The sequence below is a fragment of the Numenius arquata genome, chromosome 7 (assembly GCF_964106895.1).
Source record: "Numenius arquata chromosome 7, bNumArq3.hap1.1, whole genome shotgun sequence".
Lineage (NCBI taxonomy): Eukaryota > Metazoa > Chordata > Aves > Charadriiformes > Scolopacidae > Numenius > Numenius arquata.
The window spans coordinates 31,385,217-31,411,797 of NC_133582.1; the positions used below are offsets into that span (position 1 = coordinate 31,385,217).

Here is a 26,581-nt window from a genome sequence, read left to right on the forward strand (position 1 = left end):
GCTATGCTTTATGTAAGGCAGATTTTATTGCACAGATAGTTACCGAGCCTGCTAGTAGGAAGAAAAATACAGGCAACTACACTCGGAGAAGATGGCTGATAATTACTAGTGACAACTTCCATTTTTCAGAATAACTCAGCTTTAATGTACTTTCTGGACACAGCATTTTAATCACTGGTTTTCACTTCCTTCCCCATCACACGTTAAGCATCAAAAAAATCAAGACCGGACAAAATGAATTGTGGATATTTACCAACCAACAACATCTCATATTCCAATGTTATTTTTAACTGCAACAAATATAGGTCATTCTTTATAACCTACTGCCAGCGGTTGTTTATAAATATCCGCTTGCTGCAATAAACACTGGTCACTGAAATATTCATTTGCAATAACTACTTGGCACTAGGTTAATATACTTGTAAAGTTTAATGGAAGTGCTTCTGATGTACATATAAGCACTTAAAAACATCAGACTTTTAAAACTTGGTTTGGGGGGTTTTAGTATCTATAGTTACAGTTTTCACAAGCGTTTCTGAAAGCATTCAATCTCTTCAGAAGTCTAGAGGCTCCTGTCTCAGCACATCTAAGTTTCTCAGCAATCACAGAACAGCTAATTTAACATTCTTGCTCCCTGTGCTGAGACAACGCGGTACCAAAATTTAGCTATAAAAAGAGGCATTTTTGGTCAGACCGACCCCCAGCTGTCCCTTAACAAAAAAGCAACACAGCTCCACAACCTGTCTCCTCCCTCCAGAAAAAGACACCCTAAGGCCACAATTTTACATTTGCCAGAGCATCAGGTGTTTCTCCCTTTGTGGCAACTGCGTACGTGCCCACTTCCAAAACTACGCTATGAAAGCCCCACCGCCACCTTTAAGGATAAACCGCCTCATCAGGCGGCAGCGCGGACGGAACCACGTTACATTGAAACAGCGTGTTAAAGCCATTCCAGCTAGTTAAACTAGTTTCTAAAGATGTTTAATCGAAATTCCTAATTGCAGGAAAGGAAAAAAAAATAAAATTAAAAAAAAAAAAATCTTAATGTCGAGAGAGGCAAAAAGATGCAAAGATAACCACCACGATGATCCAATAGCAAAAGCTTCTGTTTAAAAGGTTTTTTTTTCTTATGCTAAAAAAGGCACACAACCCCTTGTGAACTAGAGACAAAAGCTAGCAGGACTATAGCAATAAACCCAGAAGAAAAAGCCTCCCAGAATTACCCAATTGCCTACTGGGAAGGAACAATGAAGTAGACGGGCTGCTCTTGCTCTGTTTTGTTTGCAGGGAAGTGGTCAAATTTAATAGTCAAATTCAGCCACATTAAGAAACGTTTAACAAAAGCTACCCCAAGAAACCAGAACAAAACCTGACCTTTGGGTCAAAAGGCCACAGACAGGCCCTTCCATAGCATGTAGCCGAGTGAGTTCAGAGATTGGCAATGAAAGAGAAAAAAACAAAACAACAAAAAGCTTTAGACATGTGATGGGCACAAGCTTTGGGATTTATCGAACAGTCACACCAAGCTTCTCCAGCACACGCACTCCCTTTTCTTGGTATTCTTGTCGGGTCATCCAGAAGTTGTCTTTGTCTTTCATGATGTCTGCTAGAACCGCGCCGCCCAAAAACACCATGTGCTTTCGACGAGGCGGATCTTCAATCCGGATCTTGAATTTCTAAGGAAAAGAAAAGAAACTGTTACTAGGATTCTTGAAATAAAGCCTTTCAAAATAAAAGTGTGCTTTCCGGCAGAACAATGAAATGAAAACCCTTTAGTGGGAAAAATGCAACCAAAATACTGAAATGCTGGCATAGGGCACTCTGCGTGAGCTTCCGCTTGCACCAACTAAAGTAAAATAACTACTTTGCGCTGTAAATTAGAGACAGCTATTGACGCTTTCCCCCAAATTATACATTCGGTGTATCCACAAAAAGCCCAGAAGTCAGAATGCAAAAATACAGTCTCAAATTTTGTATTTCATGAACATTCCATGAGTGAAATGCTTCCTAAGCTTCAATAGCTAAAATTATCAGAAGTTACCGGATCATCAAATCACAAAATATTTTAGAATTATACCAAGTTTTAGAAGGGCAGATGGAACAGATTTTAGATTTACACAATCTAAACCAGCTTAACTAATTAATATTCCCTTAAATTCTTCAATGCTAAAAGCCCTAACTGCAAGAGCAAAAATAAGTATGGCCGAAGCTACGCGTGAAATACTGTTTTTAACTTAAAACATTCTGTACAACTGAGTCATTCCATATAGCTGCAAAAGATCTTTAGAGAACGCCGTTTTAAGACCCAGGGAAGTTCAATTCAGCTCAGCGTTAGAAACTCCACTTGCAGGCATTTTCTCTGCAAGTATCTCCTCCTTGAAAAGCAGAGAGCGCTACAACGCAGCGTTGCCTCTGTAACGCGTGCGCGGCCGTCGTCTGCTTATCGGGGTAACCCGTGAACAAGGGAAATTTATTCCATTTGAAGGTGTGCGAGAACTCCAGCCTCTTACTTTTGAGCATTTAACTTATAGCGTGAGCCAAAGCTTTCAAAATTAAAAATAAGATTTAAAAAAAAAAAAAAAAAAAAAAAATCGTTTTTGCTCAACGGTAACTTTCTCTAAGGCACAAAAACTCACTAGCTTCCTTAAACCTACATTACAAGTTGTGCCCTAGCGTTTAACAGCCCATTTTATGTTCAAACTAACCAAAGACTTCAGGACTCACTCGCTGTTAGCACGGACTAGAAGGCGGCTTTATTGCAGATATATTCACAACAAGCCACCCTACTCCAAACCAACTGAGAAGCAGCGATTCTGCAAGTTGCTTCTGGCATTTCTGACTACTTGGTTCCCTCTAGTGGGGGTTCAGGATAAATCTCGGCCACACACAAATAACCAGCGACTCGCTACCTACCGAGAGTTTTTCCACATCTCCTTTCAGAACTCGTTCCAGGTAGAGCTGTTTAAGTTCCCGCTCCAGTCGCGAAGGCAGCCCAGGGTACATGGTGGAACCTCCAGAGAGCACGATGTGCTTATAGAATTCAGACCTGACCAAAAAAAAGAAGAGTCTTTCCAGGTTGGGGGCTGACCTGCTGGAGAGCAGCTCTGAGGAGAAAGACCTGGGAGTCCTGGTGGACAACAGGATGACCACGAGCCAGCAATGTGCCCTTGTGGCCAAGAAGACCAATGGCATCCTGGGGTGCATCAGGAAGAGTGTGACCAGCAGGTTGAGGGAGGTTATCCTCCCCCTCAGCTCTGCCCTGGTGAGGCACCATCTGGAGCACTGGGTCCAGTTCTGGGCTCCCCAGTTCAAGAAGGACAGGGAATGGCTGGAGAGGGCACAGCAGAGGGCTACGGAGATGATTATGGACCTGGAGCATCTCTCTTACAAGGAAAGGCTGAGGGACTTGGGTCTTTTTAGTCTGGAGAAGACTGAGGGGGGATCTGATCAACGCCTATAAACACTGAAAGGGTGGGTGTCAAGAGGAAAGGGCCGGTCTTTTTTCAGCGGTGCCCAGGGATAGGATAAGTGGGAACGGGCACAAACTTGTACATAAGAAGTTCCATCTAAACATGAGAAGGAGCTTCTTTCCTGTGAGGGTGGCAGAGCACTGGAACAGGCTGCCCAGGGAGGTGGTGGAGTCTCCTTCTCTGGAGACATTCCAAACCCACCTGGACATGTTCCTGTGCAACCTGCTCTGGGTGGACCTGCTCTGGCAGGGGGGTTGGACTAGATGATCTCCAGAGGTCCCTTCCAACCCTATACCATCCTGTGATTCTGTGATAGTGTCATATAATATACTCTGTAGTACAAATAGGTACAGGAGACTAAACACTACTGCATGGCAGACTTGCTCATGCTTTTCCAGACGGAAGCATTAAAAAAAAAAACAAACCACCCAAAAAACCAACACAACTGCGCTTCCATGATTTTATCCTTGCTCATCCATACCAAAATAGTCAAGTTTCCAGACAACCCGTTAAGCTCCAAGGAGCCATCTCAGATTGAGCCCCGCTCCCAGTAAATACTGTCCCCCAGCAGCACACATTCGTGTCTAAAGCAAGAGATATTACGTTGTTTGAATGCAGCTCTTGCACCACCCCGCACCCTGTCAAGAGGATTTTAAGTGTTCTGCTCTTACCTGGTATCAATGTCAGCGGCCTGGATGGTGTTAAACAGCAATTCAGCCACACCGACCCCCTCTACGTTGATTAAATGAGGCTGGAAGAGAGCCTCCGGTGCCTCAAACCGTTCTCCGCCGACTTTGATAATCCTGCCATCTGGGAGCTAGTGAAATAAAAACAGCGTTTAGAATACTACCTTTAGCCAGCTGGATCCTAAACAAACTAAGAGGAAATGACCTACGTTGTTCCCTAATGTTTTAAAACAGGAAATTGTTGGTAGTTGTCACTGCTGCAAGAAGCCATTCAGTACTACTGAAGGAAGATATAAATTCTTTGACCGTTACGCAATTTACTTAGAGAGATCAGGGACCAGATACATCAATACTGACGTACCGGGCACGTTTCCTCACAATACAGCTCCTAACATTGATTTAACAGATGATCTTAACAGGAAGATTAACGCTTTCCTGCAAGATCTTTTCTTCCGTGTGCCATCAAAGGAAGTTTCCACTAAGAGCAAGTTTGCCATTCTTATCACCAGGTATCAGTCACGTGTCAGTGCCAGATGGATGCAGCTGAAACAGCGACAGGCTGGAGCGAGTCCACTTTCTCTATATGTTCTCGTAATTTAATATTCAAATTCTACTATTCAAGGATCTACATTGACAAAAATGACCAAAGTCTGACAGTAAATCGGGGGCGGGGTGAGCTACTGCCAAGAGAAACGTAAAAGGAATCAAAGCGAAATCCTACCTGAATTTAAACTTACGAAGTTTAGAACAAGAAAAGCTCTTTAGCCACCCACCGTGTAGGATTCAACTAGTACTGTGGTCTCTAGTGCCAGTTTCTGCTCCTGTTCAATGTTGTATCCCACGTAACACAGTTTTTCCTTGATCATGCGAACCGTCTCGAAGTCAGCAGAATGGTTGAAAGCATACCCTCGCAGCAAGAGGAGCTGGAGACAACACGTGGCGTTAGCAGCACACGAGAGAAGGGTCAGGATTCTCTTTATCAGTAGAGGTGGACACGTATTTTGGAAAGTTTATCTCCCCTTTTTAACTGCAAATTTAGTATTGAGTCAAAGCTATCCCCAGTGTATCCGTTATTACCAGGGAAGTAGAAGAGCAGCAGCATTGCTGCATGTTGGAAATTTTCTTCCTCTTCACCACAATTTTCAGTATAATCATTACAAAGACAGGTGAAAGATAACCGAAAGAATTCTCATATATGGGACTTCACTTCAGAACACTCTGGCATTCCAGTTTAACCATCAGATTTGTCAATCGAGACTGTTGCGTATATTGTTTTAAAAAGCAAATGCTCAATAAAACATACTGTCTTATTTAATAATCAGTTAAGAATTACTACACTATTTTCCACACTGTAAGAAAAAAAGTCTTTCTGAAAATAAATGAGTAGAACTGATAGAATACAATTTTTTTCATTTTATATATCGAGTATAGAGTTTTTCCTCCCCAAATATGGAATAAAATCTCTTCCTACAAGATTGCTACTAAGAAAATGTGAAGTCTCTGAATAATATGGATAATATCACATGTGATTTAGATGAGAAAACATAGTAAGGATGGACTTAAGAAACAGAGAATACAATACAGAGTTCTTCATGTAATTACCATATAAATAATAAAGGAACAACATATAGTGGTTTCTTGCTATCGAGGGATTTTAACTTGAACCAACGTACCACAAATTTCAGCCTCAACTTTAAAGATTCTTCTCAGCTTACCTTGATGAGGTACCTAGTGATATCCCTCCCGGCGATATCTAACCGTCTGGTGAGATGAGGGAGAGAGAAACCTTCATAAACTGGGCAAATGTGGGTTACACCATCTCCAGAGTCCACAACAACACCAGTCAACAAACCTAAAAGAAGGCGGGGGGGAGGAGGAAATAAAATACAACTTTTATTAGCACCTTCATAAATAGAGCAGAATAGTAGAGCGTTTAAGATAGGGGTTTTTTTCATTGTAATCTTAACACAACCTCTGTTCCCCCAGTCATCACTTTGGAAAAGAAGTCACAATTTAAAATTCAATTGTTTCCATTCAGTTGGATTTTAAACTTCAGCTTTTCATAGTAACATATGCTTTCATATACTTTTTTTAAAAGTATTACCTCTACCTTTTCCTAGATGCTTATAAATCTACTGTTTGCAATTTTATCCGGTGCTTTGACGTATTAAATTGCACTCTAATTAATGAGAATATCTAACATCATCAAATGTTTGCTGGGGCACAAGTTCCTCCTCGCATTCACCTGCTTATGTGCAACCTTATATTAATTTCTCAAATATGAAGAAACCTAGATGTACTCCGGCCACAAGTTCACCTTGTTTCAATTGTTAGGACTTGTTGATTTTGGCTAGTATTCAAAAACCAAAACAATGCTTTCATAAGGTAGAGAATATTTGGACTATACAGCAGACACATGATTTTTTTCCCCGCAGAAATAGCATTAGGCTGAACCAGATCCGCTTTCACAGACTGAAGAAATGAACTCAGGTGAAAAAAAGTTCCACCACAGAACCATTAAATTCTAAGGTATACATAACTGAGATATCATAAGCATGTAAAAACAGAAGCTTCTATACTTCACTAACAAAATAACTAAGAAGCAGAATTGATGGTGAAAGTTGTGAAAGTTGATTAGAAAACAGTTTTATAGTTTCTCCCAAAGCTACCTAAAGCAAGAAAATATATTTTAAGGGGAGACCTTACAATGAAGAAGGAACATTTAATATGTAATGGCAAGGTGCATTGGTTTGGCTACTGTAATTTGCTCAAGCTTTGTAAAGAGAAGGCAAACAAACTGGTTATTTGCCTCGAACGCACCGAAGAAGGTTCAGTTGTGGGACCAGATTTTCAGATTTATTAGTGGAGTAACGGCTTATACAAACACAAATCTTGCAATCGGGACACACGCAGCAAGGAAGGAAACAAGGGACTACACCAAAACTCCAGAAGGCTGTTGTGAGGCATTGCTAAAGAACTTCCTAATTAGAACTAGGTTTTGATATAGAACCCCCCCTTTGCCTTTAAAAAGCACACAAGCGCAGGGAATTCCACGTAAAAGCAACAATTTGGCTTAAGATAGTTTTAATAGCAGCAACAAAATGTGGTGCGCTGAAGCGAGGCACGTCTCTGTATGTAATTCTAGCCACTATTTAATCTTTAATGTCATGTAAATAAGTAGCGTGTTTTAAAGGGCATTATTTATTTATTTATTGTTTTCAAAAGCAAGTATTATATTTATGTGCCACTTGGTTTTTATATCTTAGAAAGTCTTCAATTTTGTTTTAGATGATAATACATAGAAACACTGTGGACTAAGTCGTTTCCCATTTTGTTAGTCACAAAGTAATTGAATACTATACGGTAAAATACATGTAAAATTAACAGCAGAGTTTAAGACTATATATAAAAGTACTTAATTGACTACCATGAGGAATCAAACCAAAGGAAAAAGAAGGTGGGAGAGGGGGAAGTAATAGCACAGATTGCAGCAAATAAAATTAATACCCAGGTCTGCAAATATAGTGTTGATTCAACTCGTTTTAATGCCTTGCACGAGGGGACCAGCTCGCCAGTACCCCATCGCTTTTGCTCTTGGGCACAGAAACTGCGGTGACACGTTAACAGACAAGGATATTTATGTCCTTCCATGTGAGAGCTAAATACATCGAGCCACCGGTAAACAGATGTAAGGAGTCATGTTATTAGAACTGATGTGCTGGAGTAACTTCTTAAAATCCTAGATGGATTGCAGCTAATGGTAGAATTTCTGTCGAATTCAGTGAATCCATAATTTTCTCCTCGGGCTGAGGATCATTTATTCTAGTTTACCTACAGTGAAAGAATCACCTACTTTTTTTTTAACTGAAAATAGTGCAAAAGTCACCTAGTCATCTTCTTGAAATTCACTTACAGTAACAAACTTTTGCTTTATCAGAAAATCAAAACCATGTCATTAAGACTTGAGGCCAAAGACTAAATGACTACACCCTGAAACAATGACAGTTTTTCATAAACCAGGTTTTTGCGTTTACGAGCGTGTCTCCACAGTTGGTTCATGAAAATAACACCGACAGTGGTACGTATCAGTCGTTCCTCAAAACAGAAAACAAGCCCCTAAATCAGAGCTGAGCTCACAACCGCGTTGGATTAAGACCCATTAATACCTTATTAGGACTCTGGCTCAGCAACACATTTCCGAACCAACCAGATGTTAAGTTATCTTTGCCTACCTTGAGCATACAAAGTAAGAACAGCCTGAATGGCTACATACACCCCAGAAAACTGGTACGTCTCAAACATAACCTGGAAGAAGAAGGCAAAAATTAACATCCAAAACAGGCCAAATACTTAAAAGAAATTTCAGAGATGCTTGAAAACTGGATTTCTAGAATTCTGTCTTTTTGCTAATCAAAAATACATTCCAACAGATTTCATCACACAGATTCTACACAAACATTAGAAACCTACTTGCTTGATGGCAGTTAAGTAGCACATTCAGTTCCATACCTTACCTGTTCACACAAGATGACCCATATGATACATTCCACATCCGTTAAGCAACAACAGAAAATACTTCCAAGAAACCCCCCCCACCAATTTCTGCAGCTTCACTAAGCCCCTTTCCAAAGTGCTTAATGAGTGGGAGGCAGTACTTGTAGACCAGCCAAGTACTTTGTTACCGAAGCGTGACTTGGGAATGAAGTGTTTGTTAAAGGTGTATGCTCTAAATCTAATGAGGTTCAGGGTGAGTTGTTGGGTTTTTTTTTTATTATTATTCTTCATATCAACCCCTACAGGCTTTGTACAACCGCAGACTGTGACAAGTAAAGACCAAACAGGCTCCTACACGTATGGGTCTGGAATCAGGACAGTGTCACAGGTTGTTCTCTGCCTCTGGGCCGCCTTCTTCCCTTCTTTACAGCAAAACCGACGACCAACTTGTAGAACTCATGCAAAAACCCACTTCAATTGAAATAGCCCAGGTAGGGCTAACTCTGTTATTACACGCAGAAACCCACAGGTTTGCAGAACTCTTACTGAAACACGGAAAATAACTGCTTGTCTTGTTCCCCTAACCACTAAACTACTTTCGGTGAAGAAACAGTCTCGAAGACTAAAGGATGTGGAGTTTGTAAGATGTTGGCATCTTTATAAACACAAAAGAAGGCCAAGTAAACAAATCGTACTGTACAGCAGTCTTCCCCTCAAAATGCTTTACCAGGAAAAACAGATGAACTCAGATTACTCCAGCACATACAGAAGTTTTGCTTTTGCTATCCTGCAGCCTCCTGAAGACTTCTGCAACTTCTACGATTAGAAACCGATTAAATCCTAAGCACTAACACAGCTCAAGTAAAAGGTATCTAAATATTTTTAAAGAAAAAAAAGCTGACGCCTGACAATTTTAGAATTCTGAGCTATTTAGAGACCCTCCTCTGTTATAACAGTGTGATTTTAAACGGCTGGCCTGTATCAGAAAACCCGATCCATGGGCTAAGAGTGACCAAGACATTACAAGGCTGGCTAGTAACTTCCGTTACTGGCCACAATTCTGCACGTACGCAATACATTCAGAAACGAGAAGCAGAAGTGTCTGCCAGAAAAGGAACAGTTGAAAGGGCAGCAACTCAAAAAGCTACCCCATTTGAGCAGTCGTCGCCTAAAATCAGCACTGTTCCAACGGATGAGTCTTTCAAACAACCTGAGTGCTTACAAAATGAAACACTAATTTAAGAAAAATCATAGAATCATAGAATGGTTAGAGTTGGAAGGAACCTTAAAGATCATCCAGTTCCAACCCCCCTGCCATGGGCAGGGACACCTCCACTAGAGCAGGTTGCTCAAAGCCCCATCCAGCCTGGCCTTCAACACTTCCAGGGATGGGGCAGCCACAACTTCCCTGGGCAACCTCTTCCAGTGCTTCACCACCCTCACAGGAAAGAATTTCATCCTAATACCTAATCTAAATCTCCCCTCTTCCAATTTAAAACCATTAGCCTTTGTCCTGTCACTACATCTCCTGACAAAGAGTCCCTCTCCGGCTCTCCTGTAGGCTCCCTTCAGATATTGGAAGGCTGCTATGAGGTCTCCCCGGAGCCTTCTCTTCTCCAGGCTGAACAACCCCAGCTCTCTCAGCCTGTCTTCACAGGGGAGGTGCTCCATCCCTCTGATCATCTTCGTGGCCCTCCGCTGGACCCGTTCCAACAGGTCCATGTCCTTCTTTCTGTGTTGAGGACTCCAAAGCTGGACACAGTACTCCAGGTGGGGTCTCACAAGCGCAGAGTAGAGGGGTAGAATCACCTCCCGTGACCTGCTGGCCACACTTCTCTTGATGCAGCCCAGGATTCGGTTGGCTTTCTGGGCTGCCAGTGTGCACTGCCGGCTCATGTTGAGCTTCTCATCCACCAACACCCCCGAGTCCTTCTCCTCAGAAGGAGGAGAAAAATCTCCTCAGAAAAATGTAAGTTACCCTCTTCGTACAACAAAATGAATATTCAAACGGCATTAGTTACTGTCTTCACATGCTGTACTAAACCCTAGAAGCTACAGCAAAACCCTTTTAGAACCTATTTGCAGGCTTTTGGGGGGTTGTTATTATGAGAATGCAGCAGGTAACTAGAGACAAACAAACAGTAAACACTCACTTAAGCCGAGGAGCAACCAGTGTCTTGTACGTGCTAGGAAAGAAACAGCACTTTTAAAATATATATATATATATATATATATATATTTTACAACAGAGCTGTGGTGTGAACACTTGCTGCTGTTACTGTGTAGCTGAGTTTGATGGAGTGATGGGGTGAGGAGAGAGAATTACTCCAAGTAGAATGAAGTACAGCGTATATAATTATCTGTCATCTTGATACGGTCCAGATGACTAAGCTTTTCTTTTCAAATGCTGCTGCGCTGTATCACAAAATGCAAAGACATTATTATATTTACTGTAGGCTTTAGGAAAACTCTTAGTTTAGTGCTTCATACTGGGCTAGCCTCCCTGAAAAGGAGGAGTCCGTGGCAAAAATGGGAAGAGTATAAATACATTGTAGCTAAAAACTAAATATTGGTAGTCTTCATAACACTGTGATCCATTCAAAAAGTTAATAGAAACAATGAGCTTCTCTTTAACTCAAATTTGAATTTACAAAAACGGATTCTAGGTCTCCCTAATCCTCTGGATTATGATTCGGTATCCACAATCTCTGGAGTGGTTTTAAAGAAAAAAACCAAACAAATGGAGCAATACAAATATTTTATCAGACTTCAGAAGCCATGCAAGACTTCTCAATTTATGGTATAAAATTACTCAGTCCCAGAATAACTAAAACCCAGCCTTTTGTGTTTAGCAGGAAGACAGAAACAAGAGCGCTATTGTAGACAGCTGAAAAGCAAAGAAGCCTGAACAGGAAATTCAACCATTCCTGCTACACGGAGGCCACCCGGAATAATCTGCTGCGTCTATCACACTGCAGCCCACTGATACACGATAGACGGTATCGCTAATCTTGCATTACACAATACTTTGGTAATAGGTCCCTCATGTCCACAATTGCTAAGAAATGCTGAATTTAGATTGTACGGTTTGATTTTTTTCACACAAGTTTTTCCAACTTTGCTATACTTCCCTTGCTCCCAAGTTACTTGGAAAGAAAGGATTAGCACAAATATATTCACTGTCACACTGCAGAAAGCACTACTGCAGCTGTGACAACAAAAGGATTTTAAAGGAAAAGTCAGGAGGTAATGATAAAGGTAAATTCTTACTAGACTAAGCAACAGATTTGGGAAAAAAACCATATATCCAAAGCTTTCATATTCAAAGTTCTGATAAATGAGTCAGGCTTCAGACTTGGAACCCATTTTTCCTGCCCTATCAGCTACTCTAACACCACATTATTTTAATTACATTTTGGTTACACTGAACACTTACATGAATTGAAAATACCTATGATGCTTGAGAAAAAAAAAACAAACAAACAAACACAAGAAAACAGGAAACTATTCTCGTCAAACAGAACTGCTCTTCAAAATAAAGTCTTTGTCACATGGTAGTAGAGCTAAACAATATACATCTGACAACCTGCACTACTGCAAAGTTCAGGTGGAGCTTAGGTTGCCGAGGGCAGCACTGGGAGATCGAGGATCCAAGAACCAGGCTTTCCTTCTTAAAAGGCTTTAATTGATAATCCCTAGCATTAATCAAAGATTACTGAATTGGTTGTCATCACACCTTCGTCTCAGCTCCCTCCAACAACACTGCTCCATCTGGTAAGCATCATCTTGCTCAAGCCTCAATCTCCTCTGAAGCATTACTGGCTTACAGAAGTCCAAGTCATTTAAAGTAATTAACACTCATCCAATAGCTAGTCATCAATACATCTTGGATACATGCAGTGTTTCCAATTGTGCGTCTTACTGGTGACAGGGCTTGAGACAAGAAGCCTGCTTATGGCTTTTGAATAAAGTCTCAGCTTGTTTGAATTTAACCACAGCTGCCGTCATGACTACGGCCGAGGATGAGTTTTGGTTAGAAAACAGGAGAACTGCTTTGCCTCAGACAGTTACCAGGCATTCCAAGAAGTTAAAATCTCTTAGTGATGCTTCAGTGGTAGTATATATCAGTTTCTACTAGACAGACATACCTCCACGATCTTCTCCCTATTTTTAGTTGGATTCATGGGAGGTTCTGTGAGCAGTATTTTACAATTTTTTGTGTCAATATTAAGTTTTTCTGGTCCAAATGTGTAATCCCAGAGGTGCTTCATATCATCCCAGTTCCGAACTATGCCATTCTCCATTGGATAATTAACTTCCAGCATCGAGCGCAGTTCACTTGCTTCATCGCCAACCATGAGATCCTGTAAAATTTTAATACAGAAACATGTCAGTGCTTGCAACATTTTCCAAACACCAAAATCCTCAAGAATGACAGTGAACTGCTCCAGCCTGTGTCCAACTGTGTTCTTAAACAATGCCCACATTTTAGAATCATTTTCAGGTACTTAGGAGAAAAGTAGAATATATTTTCATGCAGTATTTAAATCTGGCTGTTACCCATCCCAAACCTTTTCCAAAATAAACTTTGTTAATTCCATTCTCCAATTAACCTTAAACGAACCAATAAATCCTGCTACAGCTAGATACCACAAAGACCTTTATAAATACAGATGTTTCTCCACTGACACCTCCAAAAGTCTTTTAATCAAATACTAATTTCAAAAGGCCAAGATGCAAAATAGCACATAAGGGTAGTAGGTGAGATTGGCAGAATATTTTTCCATGCATGTTGCAAATTTCTGTGCACAATACCAAAAAAGGAATAATGAGTGGTGAATAAGCATACCGAACAGTAGCAAAAGCAAGTAAGAGATTAGAAGTTCCACACTAGACATTAAAAGAAACAATGGTTTACATATTGCCTATGTCAATAGGACGTGAAGAGACGTATCTAAACATAAAATATACCCTCGTCTCTTCCATGCCAAAAGTCCCAAGCCAAAACCCCCAGTAATGCATTCTTACATAAATACAACGAACTAATGCATAGTCTGTATAGTCATTTCACACTCATTAAGCAATCTGTTTCTTAAAGTTAGTTATGCAAACATTGCACATTCAAATTAGCAGCATCATATGCTCTCCTTTCCCACGTATTTCCCAGAGGAAGCGTGCACAGTAACATCTTATCTTTGCTCGCTATTATATCCCATACTTCTCTAAAGAAACCTTAACTGACTTACTCATATTTAGCCTGTAAAGAGCATATTCCTAGGTACCAATAGCACTGTTTCCATACTAGTGTTATTTCATTGCAAAAAAACCCCAGCTCCTTCATACAAAAGTACGCCACCGCCGGTTGCAGTTACTGTGGCACAGAAAACCTGGACGTGAGGGTTACTCAACCTACTAATTCAATGCCAGGGAGAGGAGATGCACAACGAAAAAATCCAGCATCATAAGTACCCTTTTTTAGAAGTAACCTGAACAGTTACCATTGACCATAAAAAAGGAAGTTAAAGGAAAATAATTTCAATCAAACCGTTCCTCTTCCACCCCCTCTCCCTGACAAGGCATTTTATTTGATTTCCCTTCCAGGGCAGATCACACCTCAGTTCTCTGCTGTACAGAAGACAGAAGTCAAGACTTTTAACATTTTAAATGTACTCTAGCAAAACGGTTCTGTGAAAATTCCATCCCACAGCCGCGTTATTCCTGAGAATTCAAGACAACAGAAACTCCATCAGTTAGCGGAATCGGAAGCCTTTATTCTGTGCATTGCTCTTTGAGGATCTGGGGCTGCCCAAGAGGACACAGCCCAGGGAGAGTCGCTATCTGAACATGCAATGAAAGCTGCACAGCACTTTCGCATCCTTTTAAAACCTAGTTAAAGGGCAGAACAACCATCCTCAATGCGCACTTGCCAGGTGAAGAGGAGGGAGGACAGCACAACTGAATTTGCGGAGAGGAACCCCATACCGTGACATTCAATGTTTCCACCACACTGGAACTCAGTAATATTTCTCTAATTGAAAGCTGAAAGCTTTTCAAGCTCTTGGTTTGTAACATTAAATTGAGCAATTTCTACTGTTAAAAACGCTGAGCTAATGTTGATCTCTAAGAGTTATTCTTACATCTTGCAAACCTACAAGTTATGTAGCATTTAGAAGCAACACATAAAATATTCTCACGGATTAGTTGCTAGTAAACCAAAGCAATGAACAACGTCCAAAATAAGTATGTATTCAAATGTAAGATGTAGAACAAGACAAAACAATGAGTAGCATCAAAAAATAACATAACAGCTACTAGGTCCCATCAAGCAAAAATGGTAAACAAACAGCACAGGGGCACCTCACTTACCATCTTTTTGTTATTCTACTTCAACAGGTCAAGAAAGGTGAAGAAAGAAGGTAGAAGCAAGAAAGTCAGAAAAGGCCTAAATGAAATTCTCAAATTATTTTAAGTACACAGTAGAAATAGGCTGAAAAGAGACGCACGTACAGCAGGAAGTGATCCGAGTTAGTTTAGTCAGGGCCAGACTAACATTCTCAGCATCTCAGATTAAAATGCCTCTTTAAAGAAAGCTATTGCTATGGGTCAGTGGCGTGTCATGTTTAAGCATCTTACGTTGCAAACAAGATCAGTATATCTGCCTATTGCTCATAAATAGGATTCTGTGCATAAATATTCTATAACACTGGAGTTTTAGTCTGAGCAAGGCATTTATCTGATCTAGACAAGACTCCGCACAAGGCATTTGATCACTACTAACTCTGACAAATGCTACATCTAAATTTTGCTTTAAGAATTCCACTTTAAATACCCGAGAATTGGAAACTATAACATAAAAGCATTCACCTACAGGCAGGCTAATCTGTTCATATATCATGGAACAAATACCCCAAAAGACTCAAATAAGAGATATTTACTTAAATTATGGCATCTACTCTCAGAATGGAAATAAGCAATCACGAAGTGCAGTAGTAAAAGCAGTGTCTCAAAGCTCTTTCCCTATAGCAAGCTACGGAGGTAGAAAGACACGATAATTAAAGCAGCAGGAAGCACTATGAGAAATTTGAAGTGTATGTGTACAAACATTGACCAAAATTATACTAAAGACATTTTAATGATTACTGCCATTTTTTCCTCCTTTGATTAAATTTACTTTGAGTCACCTGAACTTTCAAAAACCAGCAGATTAACTATCAGCACCATTAAGGCAAATCTACTTATTCCACAAATTGCATCAGACGAGAAGCATGTAGAGTTTCTGGCAGCTGCCTTTGCCCAGGCAGTACCCAAGAGGCTGATCAGAGCACGGCCCTCTCCTTCCCTTCAAATCCAGGGAACAACCTTCTCCAGGCTGTCCTGGGCAGAAACCAGGCAGAACTGTAGGACTCAGACTACGGCTCAGCAGGTCACTGGGTCTCATCTGCCCTAAAAATCCTAATTGGTTTAACTATTCGTCAGTCCTGCCTCCTAAGAAGGAAACCTGCTTCCCCAAACCCACTTCAAAGCTTGGTAATTCAGCAAAAGATAAGGGCAGCACCTACGCTTCCGATTTTAGAGTTTTAAGGTTGCAATTTTAAGCAAAATACTCCCAATAATAACTGAATTTTTGTGTTTATGTCCTGAACTGGGGACTCTGAGTAGGAGAAAAAGCTATATCCCTGCTGCTGGCTGAAATGAGAATGCAGAAGGAAAACACGGACAAAGCAACTTGAAATAGGTAACTCAATAGATGGATGATAACCAGTTTTCAACCGCTTCCACATTATTTTCACAGAGTTTCTGAATTTCACAGAAATAACAGCTTTTTTGAATAGTTTTGACAAGTTAAACTGATAATCTTCTTGTCAGCTACCTGCACTCAGTTTTCAGCTTATCCCGTAAGAACTTGCAGTGAATGGCTAGAATTAAATTTTGGCACAGAACTCGGCTGCTAAAATACAATTTTTCAAAAAATCTACAAGAATCTCACAAAGAAAACCAGCAGTCACACTTAACAAGTCTTCCCACTGTATTATCCTACTGGGATACCCAAAGTATCTGTGTAAGGGATTTTCTCTCTTGATACAGTTTCCATAAGAAAGAGTGACAAGCTATTATAGGCAGATGTTATAAAACTTCTAGGAAGAACCTAGATGCAGTTTATCCTCTCTAAAATACACCATGCTCAAGCAGAAGATGGGCAACGCACACAAAATTATAGTTTACTTGTTCTTTTCGCATTGATCTCATAGCAACTGCTCACTTCCACCTCCTATCTTTCTAATTCAACGCTGTCATCTGTAATGATATTAACCTGAGATATCGGGTAATCAGAGGATACCCAAACTGGCAGGACAGGCTGGATCAGATCAGCTGGAGAGAAAACGTGACTTCAACAATGAGATTTCATGCAAGAGAGTTGGTGGTGTTGTTGGTTTGGCTTTTTTTTTTTCCACTTAAGACTTGTAAATCACTACATAACTTTCATAAAACTCTACCAGGATCTCTTTAAAGAAATTGTCACATTAAGTTCAAGTAGGTATCTGAAGAAAAACCTCTCCGCATGTCTTGCAAGAAAAAGGAAGATGTTTTCCCTCTCCTTCCAAAAACTCCTATCTCCTGTGAAAGGGAAAGATCTCCATGCTTACAACCAAATTGTCCCAGCTGACACAAGGTAAGCAGTATGGTAATATTAAAAAAAGAACAACCAAGCAAACCAGAAACAAAGAGCATTTTGGACAGGCCTGATGTCTTTCATCCTCTTGACTTCCTAGTACGGCCTTCTGCTGATACTACTAACTTTTTACAGGCAGCAGCAGAAATCAGATAACTGAAGTTCTCCTTGTTGCCCACAGGGTTCTGAAAACAAAGAACAAGACTGGGCATATTATTTTTTTTTTTTTTTCCTTTTTACTAAGCTGCTGCCCAGAAGCACCAAGGAAAGCAAAACTGAAAGCCTGTACATGTGTGGTTCTACTTCACCTCCACTGGCCAAAGTGAGGGCTTCTATAGTTCCGCGTCGCCTCCTGCTTCTCCCTCAAGTTCCTCCTTCTGCCTCGCTCTCAAACTAGCGTTCACAGTTGTCTAGTAAGGCAGTCAAAAACTTTACCTGACAACAAAATCACTCTTTTTCAGCTGGATGGGCTCACTAAAGTGGGTGACCACCTGACTGCACAAGCAGTACGACCAGCATAAGGTGAGAATGTGTGGCTTGAAGCAAGGAGGTAGAATGGGACCACAGCAGGGCCAAGACATTGACTGAAGCCTGTACTGCAGAAGCAACTACTAACATTTGAAGCGTTACTCTGTAATTACAAAATAAAAGTGAGAAATGATAGCTCCCCAGACTTCAGGAAAAGATGCTCAAACAGTAGTGTCATCCCCCGTCTCCCCCCCTTCTAAGCTTGGAACAACGTCCCAAGACGAAGTAGCCCGAACACAGCCTCTTCACCTCTAACTGGTGTGGAGTACCTACGCCGATCAACAGCAAAAAGAAAAGAAAACAAAACCAACAGAAACAATGAAATGCAAACACAACCAAGGTTAAACATCTCATACAAGATCACAGATGATCAACTGTGGGTAGAAAGCAAACAGTATAGAAAGACCTGGAAGCTCCAGCAGTTCTTCTGCATTGTCTCAGAATCCCACGGTACAGCTCGGTGACAAACATCAACCACCTCCATCTGATTTCTGCCGTCTAAGCGTGACATTATTTACGTATTGGCATTTGGAACCCCTTTTTGCCCAGCACCACTTGAGCCCTACCTGCTGTCTCCTCAGTTGTACTATCTGAAGGCCTCCAGTGCTTCAGATTACCCTCTTAATAACTTTGTGGTTTGTGACAGGCTAAAACACATTACAGAAATGAATCAAGAGATACTGAAACAGCATAAAGGGGAATTAAGGAAAAAGCATTTCCAAACATTATGTAAGTCAAAAGCTGTCCTAAATATTTTGACCTCTCAGAAAGGAATAATAATGAAAAAAATTTACCTTGATTTCAATGTTTCCCACTTTAGCAGTCGATCTTATGATGGGTCTTCCAACCAAAGCTGGAAAAATGTGCTCTGGAAAATTTGACCCTGCATAGCCGCATTTCACAAACTGAAAAGAAATAAATAATTTTATTAGAATATGCATTACTTTTGATTATCAACAGAAACCTGGTTTGGGGTAAAAAATTAAAATCCCAAATTTAAGAGCCTGTGTCCCACTGGAAATCAATTGGAGTTATACCTTCATATCAATTTTACACATTTCAGATGATGCGTACATCTGTAAAACTGAATTAAAGTATCTTCCCAAATTTTTTCTGAATCAGACTGTCAGATTTTTGAGAAACAGTATTAAAATAACTATGTACTTTGAGAGGTGTAAAAGAGTCCAGTGTTTGAATTTGGATTCCTGCCATTCTATAAATCTGAAACCCATCATTTTGAAATGGGCCATCTTATAATGAGTACGCAATGCAACCAAATTAAATTGCCTCTCCAATTAGAGCACACAGTAGCATAACAAATTGCACATCAGAAAAAAAACCCAAAACCTTGTGAATTCAGGTGTTATGCTGGTATAAAAAGCATTTAACAGTGAACTAGCAGGTAGTCTGCACAATTCAGATGGATTTCTCAGAGTTTTATAATTTTCAGAGTTTCTTTTAAGGAGAAAGATACGAGTTTGCAGTAAGCACTTCTAAAACCAACAGCATAACCAAAACCTCCACTGGTGGTAGTTCACACCAAACAGCATACTCTGAAAGAGTATTTGTTACCAAAATATTTGTGAAAGGAAGCTTTGTATCACTGGGTCTCAAGACAGTATATACACTAAGAAAACAGCGAGGATTAACTGAGTGTAAAAAAAAAATAGTCACTGTAAGAAGCGGAGTTGTAAAACAAGTAACTTCTTGCTGGCACATTTAAAGTTCAATTTTAGCTCATGGGGATCAGCAAATTATGTTCTTCGGCTACCCTACCCGATGTTCATATATTGCACCCTGATGTTCTGCCTGCAGTTCATATAGAGCAGGCCTCTCTTTTTTTTTTTTTTGATGCATACCTAGAGTACACGCCAGAACAACATCCTGCAGTCCCAAACTAAACATTACCCATTTTCATCTGCGAAATTATTCAACCGTCTTGGTGTGCAACAGCAGCAGCACAGCCCCACAGGATCATTCCGGTTGAAGGGAACCTCAGGAGCTCCCTTGGCCAACGCCGGGCTCAAAGCAGTCAACACTGAATTCAGGTTGCTCAGGGCTTTCACCAGCTGAGTGATGGAAGCCTCCAAGGGCAGACAATTCACAGCCTCCTCGGGATCCTGTTCCAAAGCTTAATTCTCCATTTCAGGGTGTATTAAAAGCCACCTGCTAGAATTCCCAAAACGTTCACTGAGTTTTTTTGAAGTGAGGTCTGAAGACTGCCAGCGAAACAATTATCACAGCAAAGAGTACAGCTAATTGCAGCTGAGGGTAATTCTGCCATTACACTAACGGGAACATGAAAAGTCACCTTCTGTTGCTCTAAATTCTTCGCCTTACTGCAGTAAAAAAGGGCACGTGTTGGAAAGAAATTTATAAAGCCAGTTACGGCAAGAGCCAAGAGATATTTTAAAGTTGGGCTAATAGGGGGGTAAGGGGTTTTTTTGGTTGTTTTTTTTTTTTTTTTTTTCTCTTTTTGTGATCTTAATTTCTTTCGCCCCATTCAGTGTTCGCTGTCTCCAAAGGCAGAGCTGCTTGGAATACCTGAGGAATGACACTGTGTATACAACTCATTTTATTCAATCCAGGGTTCTCTGAGAAGGCAAGTACTTACCAACTCTTTTGCTTATATTAAGGCCAGAAGTATCTAGGAGTTACATAGATCTTCGATCTTATTTGTGTACTCAAGAATGCAGTGCTGCTATAACAAAGCAAAGAGTAGCCACAAACATTTTTTGGGTCACACCACCTGAATACACCAGAAGACTTTACTGCAAGTTTTCTACCAGAGGAAACGTATGAGCCATTTTGAAGGACTGAGCTGAGTCCAAACAATGGTATTCATTATTTTTTTTTTTTTTAAAAATTAAGCTCCCTTTCAGACTCAGAAAATTACTGCACTCAGGGCAAATCACTACAATATTTGGGTTTGTTTGTTATAAATTTCATTGTGCAGGACCTGGGTAAGCTAGAAGGAAGTACTATAAACCAGCCCATACAATCCCATCCTCCAGCTTAAGGTTTTATAAATTGTTCCAAGTACAACCATAAGCACCTCCAGGGAGCCCATGCACCTTTACGCTCTTATTTTTGCTTACAGTTTTTCCTCCTTTTCTTTCCCCCAGTCACCACCAACTGTGTTGGTCAACAGAAGTGACAGGACCAGTAACATCTACATGATGAATCTTTACAACTGAAGCTAGTGGAGCACCCCTCAGGAAGCTCTGCTACCCACCCAACAGCTACTGCACAAAATCAATAACTGCCTCTTGGCCAACCTTAAACATACCTCCCAAAATCACACACAACTATGCTGACCTCAAAAATCCCAACCTACAAAAATACTTGTCTGAGTTCTCCCTATTTGAACTGCAACGGTAACTTCCAGCCCTTTAAAGCTTTGACACACCTTCCCAGGCAGTTAACGATGTTGGCAATTAATAAACCCTAGATTTCAAAAGCAGACTGTCATTTCTCCAACCGGCCTAAAACAAAATCAAAACCAGATTTTATCTATGTGAACTACAATAGGCAAGATTCATCTCGGACATTCACAGTCTTTTCCCTACCTCTTTCAGGCTGAAATAGAGCACCTTAAAAATGACATCTTAAAGTTTGGTAAACTCAACAGGAGGTAGATGGGGCAACATTTTAACTCTCTCTTTTCCCCTTCAAATTTGAAATTTACCCCCTGCAGGCTACATGAAAATTTGGTGAAGATGAGAAAAAGTCAGCCTTGCACATCAGCTTTCCCAGCAATGAAAGCAGCCCCACTGTAGTACTCTCCCTGATGCTACTGAATATTCAGCTGGTCCAGTAGGTTCATGAAAACGTAGTGTTGGAAATTATGGCTGAAGAACCAGATCTAGTAAAACTACCAACAGATAAAGGCAGCTAAGAAACACAAATGTATCCGTAGAATAGTTCTTCAACAGCTTTCGATTTTTGAAGGGGTACAAGAAACATAAGATACTTCTCCTTTCCTCATGGAAGATCCTCCAAGATCTTCAGTTTAATGTTACAAACTGCAGCAGCTTGGAATACAATCAGCTTCTCTTTTCCAGTGCCAGATATTAAATGCTCACTGTTCTTTCCACTCTCAACTTGAAACCTTCCAATAAAATTTAAGTATAGCACCCTTGTTTCTCTCCTGTCCCTTACAGTGCACACCCCTTGGACCAATTATCAAATAATCTCAGTCCAATGCTTAGTACACACCGTGTCTCGAACAGTAACACCAACACTCAATGAATTCACGAGTCTTTGTAAGGAAGCCAAGAGTTCATCATCATTCATTTTTGCAAGCACTTGATATACATTCAGAATGTTTTAAGAATAGCTGCTGAGCTTGCCTGTGTGCAAGACCACGCATGTAAGAAGTTTTACCATATATAGTTTCTTCTCCGTTTCACTGTGGTTTATACTGACTCTTTCACTTCCTACTGAGTCATCAAACAGTAAGACCTCGTATGTTTAAGTACTCTTTCAAACGAGAAGAATGAGGAAGCTCTCAAACAGGTCACGTGACCAGTCTTAAAACAAATACTTCTTACCAGGTCTCTGTGCCCGATTCTTTCCCTTGATGCAACTGTCAAACAAAAACCCTAAACGCAATTAGAGCAATTTTACAGGCCAAGTAACTTACCATTTGTCCTAGACCAATAAGAACATCCATCTCTAACGCTTTAGACCTTTAAGATGCCATTGCCTCTCTCTGCTACACTACAGTGTTGCAAGAACTTCCTTCTAGTCACCTCTTCCTCACAGACTGGTTGCAGCCACATAAATTAGAAGTCCTATTGCAGCATTAACAAGGACCGCAAATTTCAAAGACGAGGCTAAAGTTAAAATTGCACCTGATTTTTCTGAAGCTACTCTCCATTTTTGTGTAGTTTTTCTGGCACCTGGCAAGAGATTTCTTTCCAATCCAGGTTTTAATTATGACATACCACAGTGTATCAGACATCATTCTGACATAAAGCAGCTCTTCTTTGTCATACAGAAAAAATACTATTATAAAAATACTGGTTTGACAACGTAGGACTACTCGATAATCTCAATACACAGCTGAGGCTCAAAAGCTTTACCGAATGGCATTTTCTTCAAGTTCTATTATCTCAATTCTAGTTCAATTACCCCAATTCGACCTAAATATTTCAAGTTTACTGATTTTAACTACGATTTCTTGATACTTTGGCTCTCCCACACAATGAACTCTGTGGCCAGGGCACTTCCACTTGCACGTTGTTCTGCTCGGAGGCTGAACACAACCCAAAGCAGAAGTGACACAGGCCCCTCCTCTCAGCACCGCAATGGCACTATAAAGGCACCTTCCACTGTTATAGTTATTTATATCCTGCTGGTACAACTCCCAGAGGAAAAAAAAAAAAAAAAAAAAAAGGACCACTCCAAGATGTCTCTTGATTAAAAGCACACACAGATATGTTACACTGTACAAAATCTGTGTTGCAAACCCAGATGAAATTGGAGAAAAATGATGGCTTTTACCCTATGCCTCACACCTTACTGAGCCCAGCCACAGCACAACATTGCTGTCACTACTGATATATTAAACCATATACAACCCAATGATTTATTACTACATAAAGGACCACACTAAAAGATGGAGCTCTAAAATTTCTTTGGAATATGGGCCTGACAATAAGAGTACTGAACAATGAAAAAACAAAAACCCAACAAAAAAGCTTCCACATCCCTTTGTGAGAAGAAAATGGTAAATGCTTTCTTTTTTTCTTGCCTTTTTCTAAATGACAGTGGAAAAAGTGCCCAAAGGCTTCAGACTCCAGTCCTACTAATGATATTTTTTTGCTATAGGAGGAAAAAGGAGAAGACATCAGAACTGTCAAACACAATGTTCTTCCTGAACCGTTCTAATCATTTCACATGCTAATTGGAAAACCCTCTAATTCAGGATGCTGAATGTCTAACAATGACCTTTGTTCTCAACTATTCCCTCTTGGGCTTTAAAAAAAAAAAAAAAAAAATCTTTTTTATTGCAAGTGTTTATATATAAAAAAAAAACACTTCCTTTTTTTTCTGCCATTCAAGAGATCTTTATATATTGTTAGCTGTGTTAACTCTCCACGTAAGATGTCTTCCTTGGGGGAAACCCTAGATTTCTGAACAAAATTCCCCAGGGAAAATACCCACCCATAGCATCTTATCTATCTTATCTTTCTTATCTTTTTTTTTTTTTTTTTCTTTTTGCTTTAAAATGGTATCTTTCTAACTTCCTGTCGAGGCGCCTTGAAGCCTGCGCACCACTGACAAAAGGGTGAACATCTAGTGGGTGCCTGTACGCTTCCGGAAGGTGGAAAACTGGAAAGGATGGGGAGAAAACCTTTGGGGGTCTCTTAATTTAAAAAACAATGCCAATTTTGAGTACGTTGCAGATCAGGAACGTATTAATGAATGGATGGATGATGCTCCATTTTGACCAGCAGTTGCAAAATAAATAATAATAATCCTAAAAGTAATAAGCCCGCATACGGAGACACGTCCCTGATGGCCCAAAGCGTAATGGGTTCATTCAGAATTTTTTTAAAAATGGCATTTTTCGTTAAGTGCTCGTTGCTGCAGAGAGACTGGCTCAGGTTACGCAGAGAAATAAGATATTCACGGGAAAACAGGAAAATATCGGGGAAGGAAGGGCGTGAGACGCACCACTGAAGACCCCCGACGGTAGATTTCGCTCAGAAATAAGGGAAGAACCGGCAAAAACCGCCGGGATCGGGGTTTTTCTGCCCGCAGCTCCCCCCGGCTCCATTCATTCCGCAGGCCCGCACCTCGCCACGGCGGGGCCGGGCTGGCGGAGGGTGGCAAGGCCCCTCGGGAGGCGGTGAAGGGGTGCTGGGGGGAAAGGCGGCCGGGCCCGGTAGCGGCGGCAGGCCGGGCGCGGCCCGCGGGCGTGCCGGCAGGAAGCCGGGCCTTGTGTGTGTGTGTGAAGGGGGGGGGGGGGGGGGTGAGAGGTAGTCGCCCTGCTTCCCCTTCCCTGTCGGCAGGGCGGTTCCCGGTGCCGGAGCGACTCACCCCGGTGCCGTTGTCGCACACCACCACCTTCCTACCCAGCGTGTCCATCCCGTCGCCGTCGCCCCGACACCGACACAGACCCGGCCACCTCCGCCTCAGCCGCCACCGGACCGACCCCCCCCGCCCCGCTCCGCGCGCGCCCGCCGGAAGCCGTCAACCGCCCGCCGCCGCCCAATCAGCGCGGCGACAACCACCCCCGCCACGGCCCGCCTCTTCCCGCCCCCGTTGCCATGGCGGCGGACCCGCGGCCTGCCCCTGACAGGAAAGCGGCCCGGCAAACCAGCCCGACAACCGGATTTCGTTTTTTTTGTTTATTTGTTTGTTTTTTGGTTTTTTTTTATTTCTCGCGTTTCGCCGTGGCTCAGACGGTGCCGATGCCTCAGCCCCCGCAGGAGCCCAGCACGAGGTGGGAGGGGAGCAGGCCGCAGGCCCGGGGGCTGCCCGCCTTCCTCCGGGCCGAGGGGATGCCAATCTCCCGCCTTCCTCCGGGCCGAGGGGATGCCGACCTGCCCGCCTTCCTTCGGGCTGAAGGGCCGCCCGCCTGCTTCTCTCACACCTTCCCCACCCCAGCAGCCTGCACCATAATGGGTCTGTCTGCCAGCTCTCCTCGCACAGAGTGAAATTAGGCAGCTGATAAAGAACTATTTATCATCTCAGCCTGGTTCTCCGGGGGAAGAAGGCTCTCTCTCTGCAGAAGGCTCTGGGAAGACCTTAGAGCCCCTTCCAACCCCAAAAGAGGGCCTATAGGAAAGCTGGAGAGGGACTCATTATCAGGGAGGGGAGCCATAGGATGAGGTGGAAAGGTTTTAAACTGGAAGAGGGGAGATTGAGATGAGATCTGGGGAAGAAATTCTTTGCTGTGAGGGTGGTGAGACCCTGGCCCAGGTTGCCCAGAGAAGCTGTGGCTGCCCCATCCCTGGAGGGGTTCAAGGCCAGGTTGGAGGGGGCTTTGAGCAACTTGGTCTGGTGGGAGGTGTCCCTGCCCGGGGCAGGGGGTGGGACTGGATGATCTTTAAGGTCCCTTCCAACCTGAACCATTCTATGATTCATATTGTGTTATTTCATAGCTTAGCATCCCAGAAGAGCTTTTACTTTCCCCAAGAGTTTTTGCCCAGGCCTTCTTGGCAAACAGTTTGCATTTGTCTGGTGGAGTTTGAATAAAGGAAAGAATAAGCATGAACTCGTGGCTTACCTCTGACAGCCCAGTATTTTTTTCTTGTGTTGCCCAAAATTCCACTGACTTCAATGAGACTTGAGAAGTCAGGAACCACTCACATCCCTGCCATTTACTTCTGTGCCATGAGCTATGTCAATCCACTATGAACAAGGACCTGTTACAATTAGGCATAGCAGAAATTATATAAGCGCAAGACGTTTTGTATAGTTATATGAGTTACGTATAAATAATGTTGGTTGTAATGTTGTTTTCCACCTTGAATTTTACAGATTAGTGAGGACAATCAGAAATTTTAAAAATACCAGAATGGAGGCCATCATATTTGACTTTTTTTTTTTTTTTTTTTTACTATAATCACATCTAGATATTAAGAATGAGCAGAAGACAGGGCATTACCTACTAGGATGAAGAGGCTGTGCAAACAAACATGGACTAATCCAGTGCCATGCAGCTATAATGGAAGGAAGGACATCCTGGTTGCTCTGGAGCAGTAGCAGCCTTACCT

The 26,581-nt window shown here is 41.6% G+C and overlaps 1 protein-coding gene across 2 annotated transcripts; it reads right to left on the minus strand.

Annotated features, from left to right (window-relative positions):
• On the minus strand, window positions 1-25,035 carry ACTR2 (actin related protein 2). Of its 2 annotated transcripts, XM_074150688.1 has the most exons (10): window positions 24,900-25,035; window positions 18,644-18,754; window positions 15,017-15,031; window positions 12,799-13,014; window positions 8,389-8,461; window positions 5,872-6,008; window positions 4,930-5,079; window positions 4,142-4,287; window positions 2,914-3,046; window positions 1-1,676 (listed from the first exon to the last, which is right to left on the minus strand). In XM_074150688.1, exons 1-10 carry the CDS (start codon window positions 24,945-24,947, stop codon window positions 1,506-1,508), a joined length of 1,200 nt encoding a protein of 399 aa, XP_074006789.1. In that variant the 5' UTR covers window positions 24,948-25,035; the 3' UTR covers window positions 1-1,505. The 2 variants fall into 2 exon arrangements, with proteins under 2 accessions (XP_074006789.1, XP_074006790.1); XM_074150689.1 differs by lacking the exon at window positions 15,017-15,031.
• Between the last annotated feature and the right edge of the window lie 1,546 nt (window positions 25,036-26,581).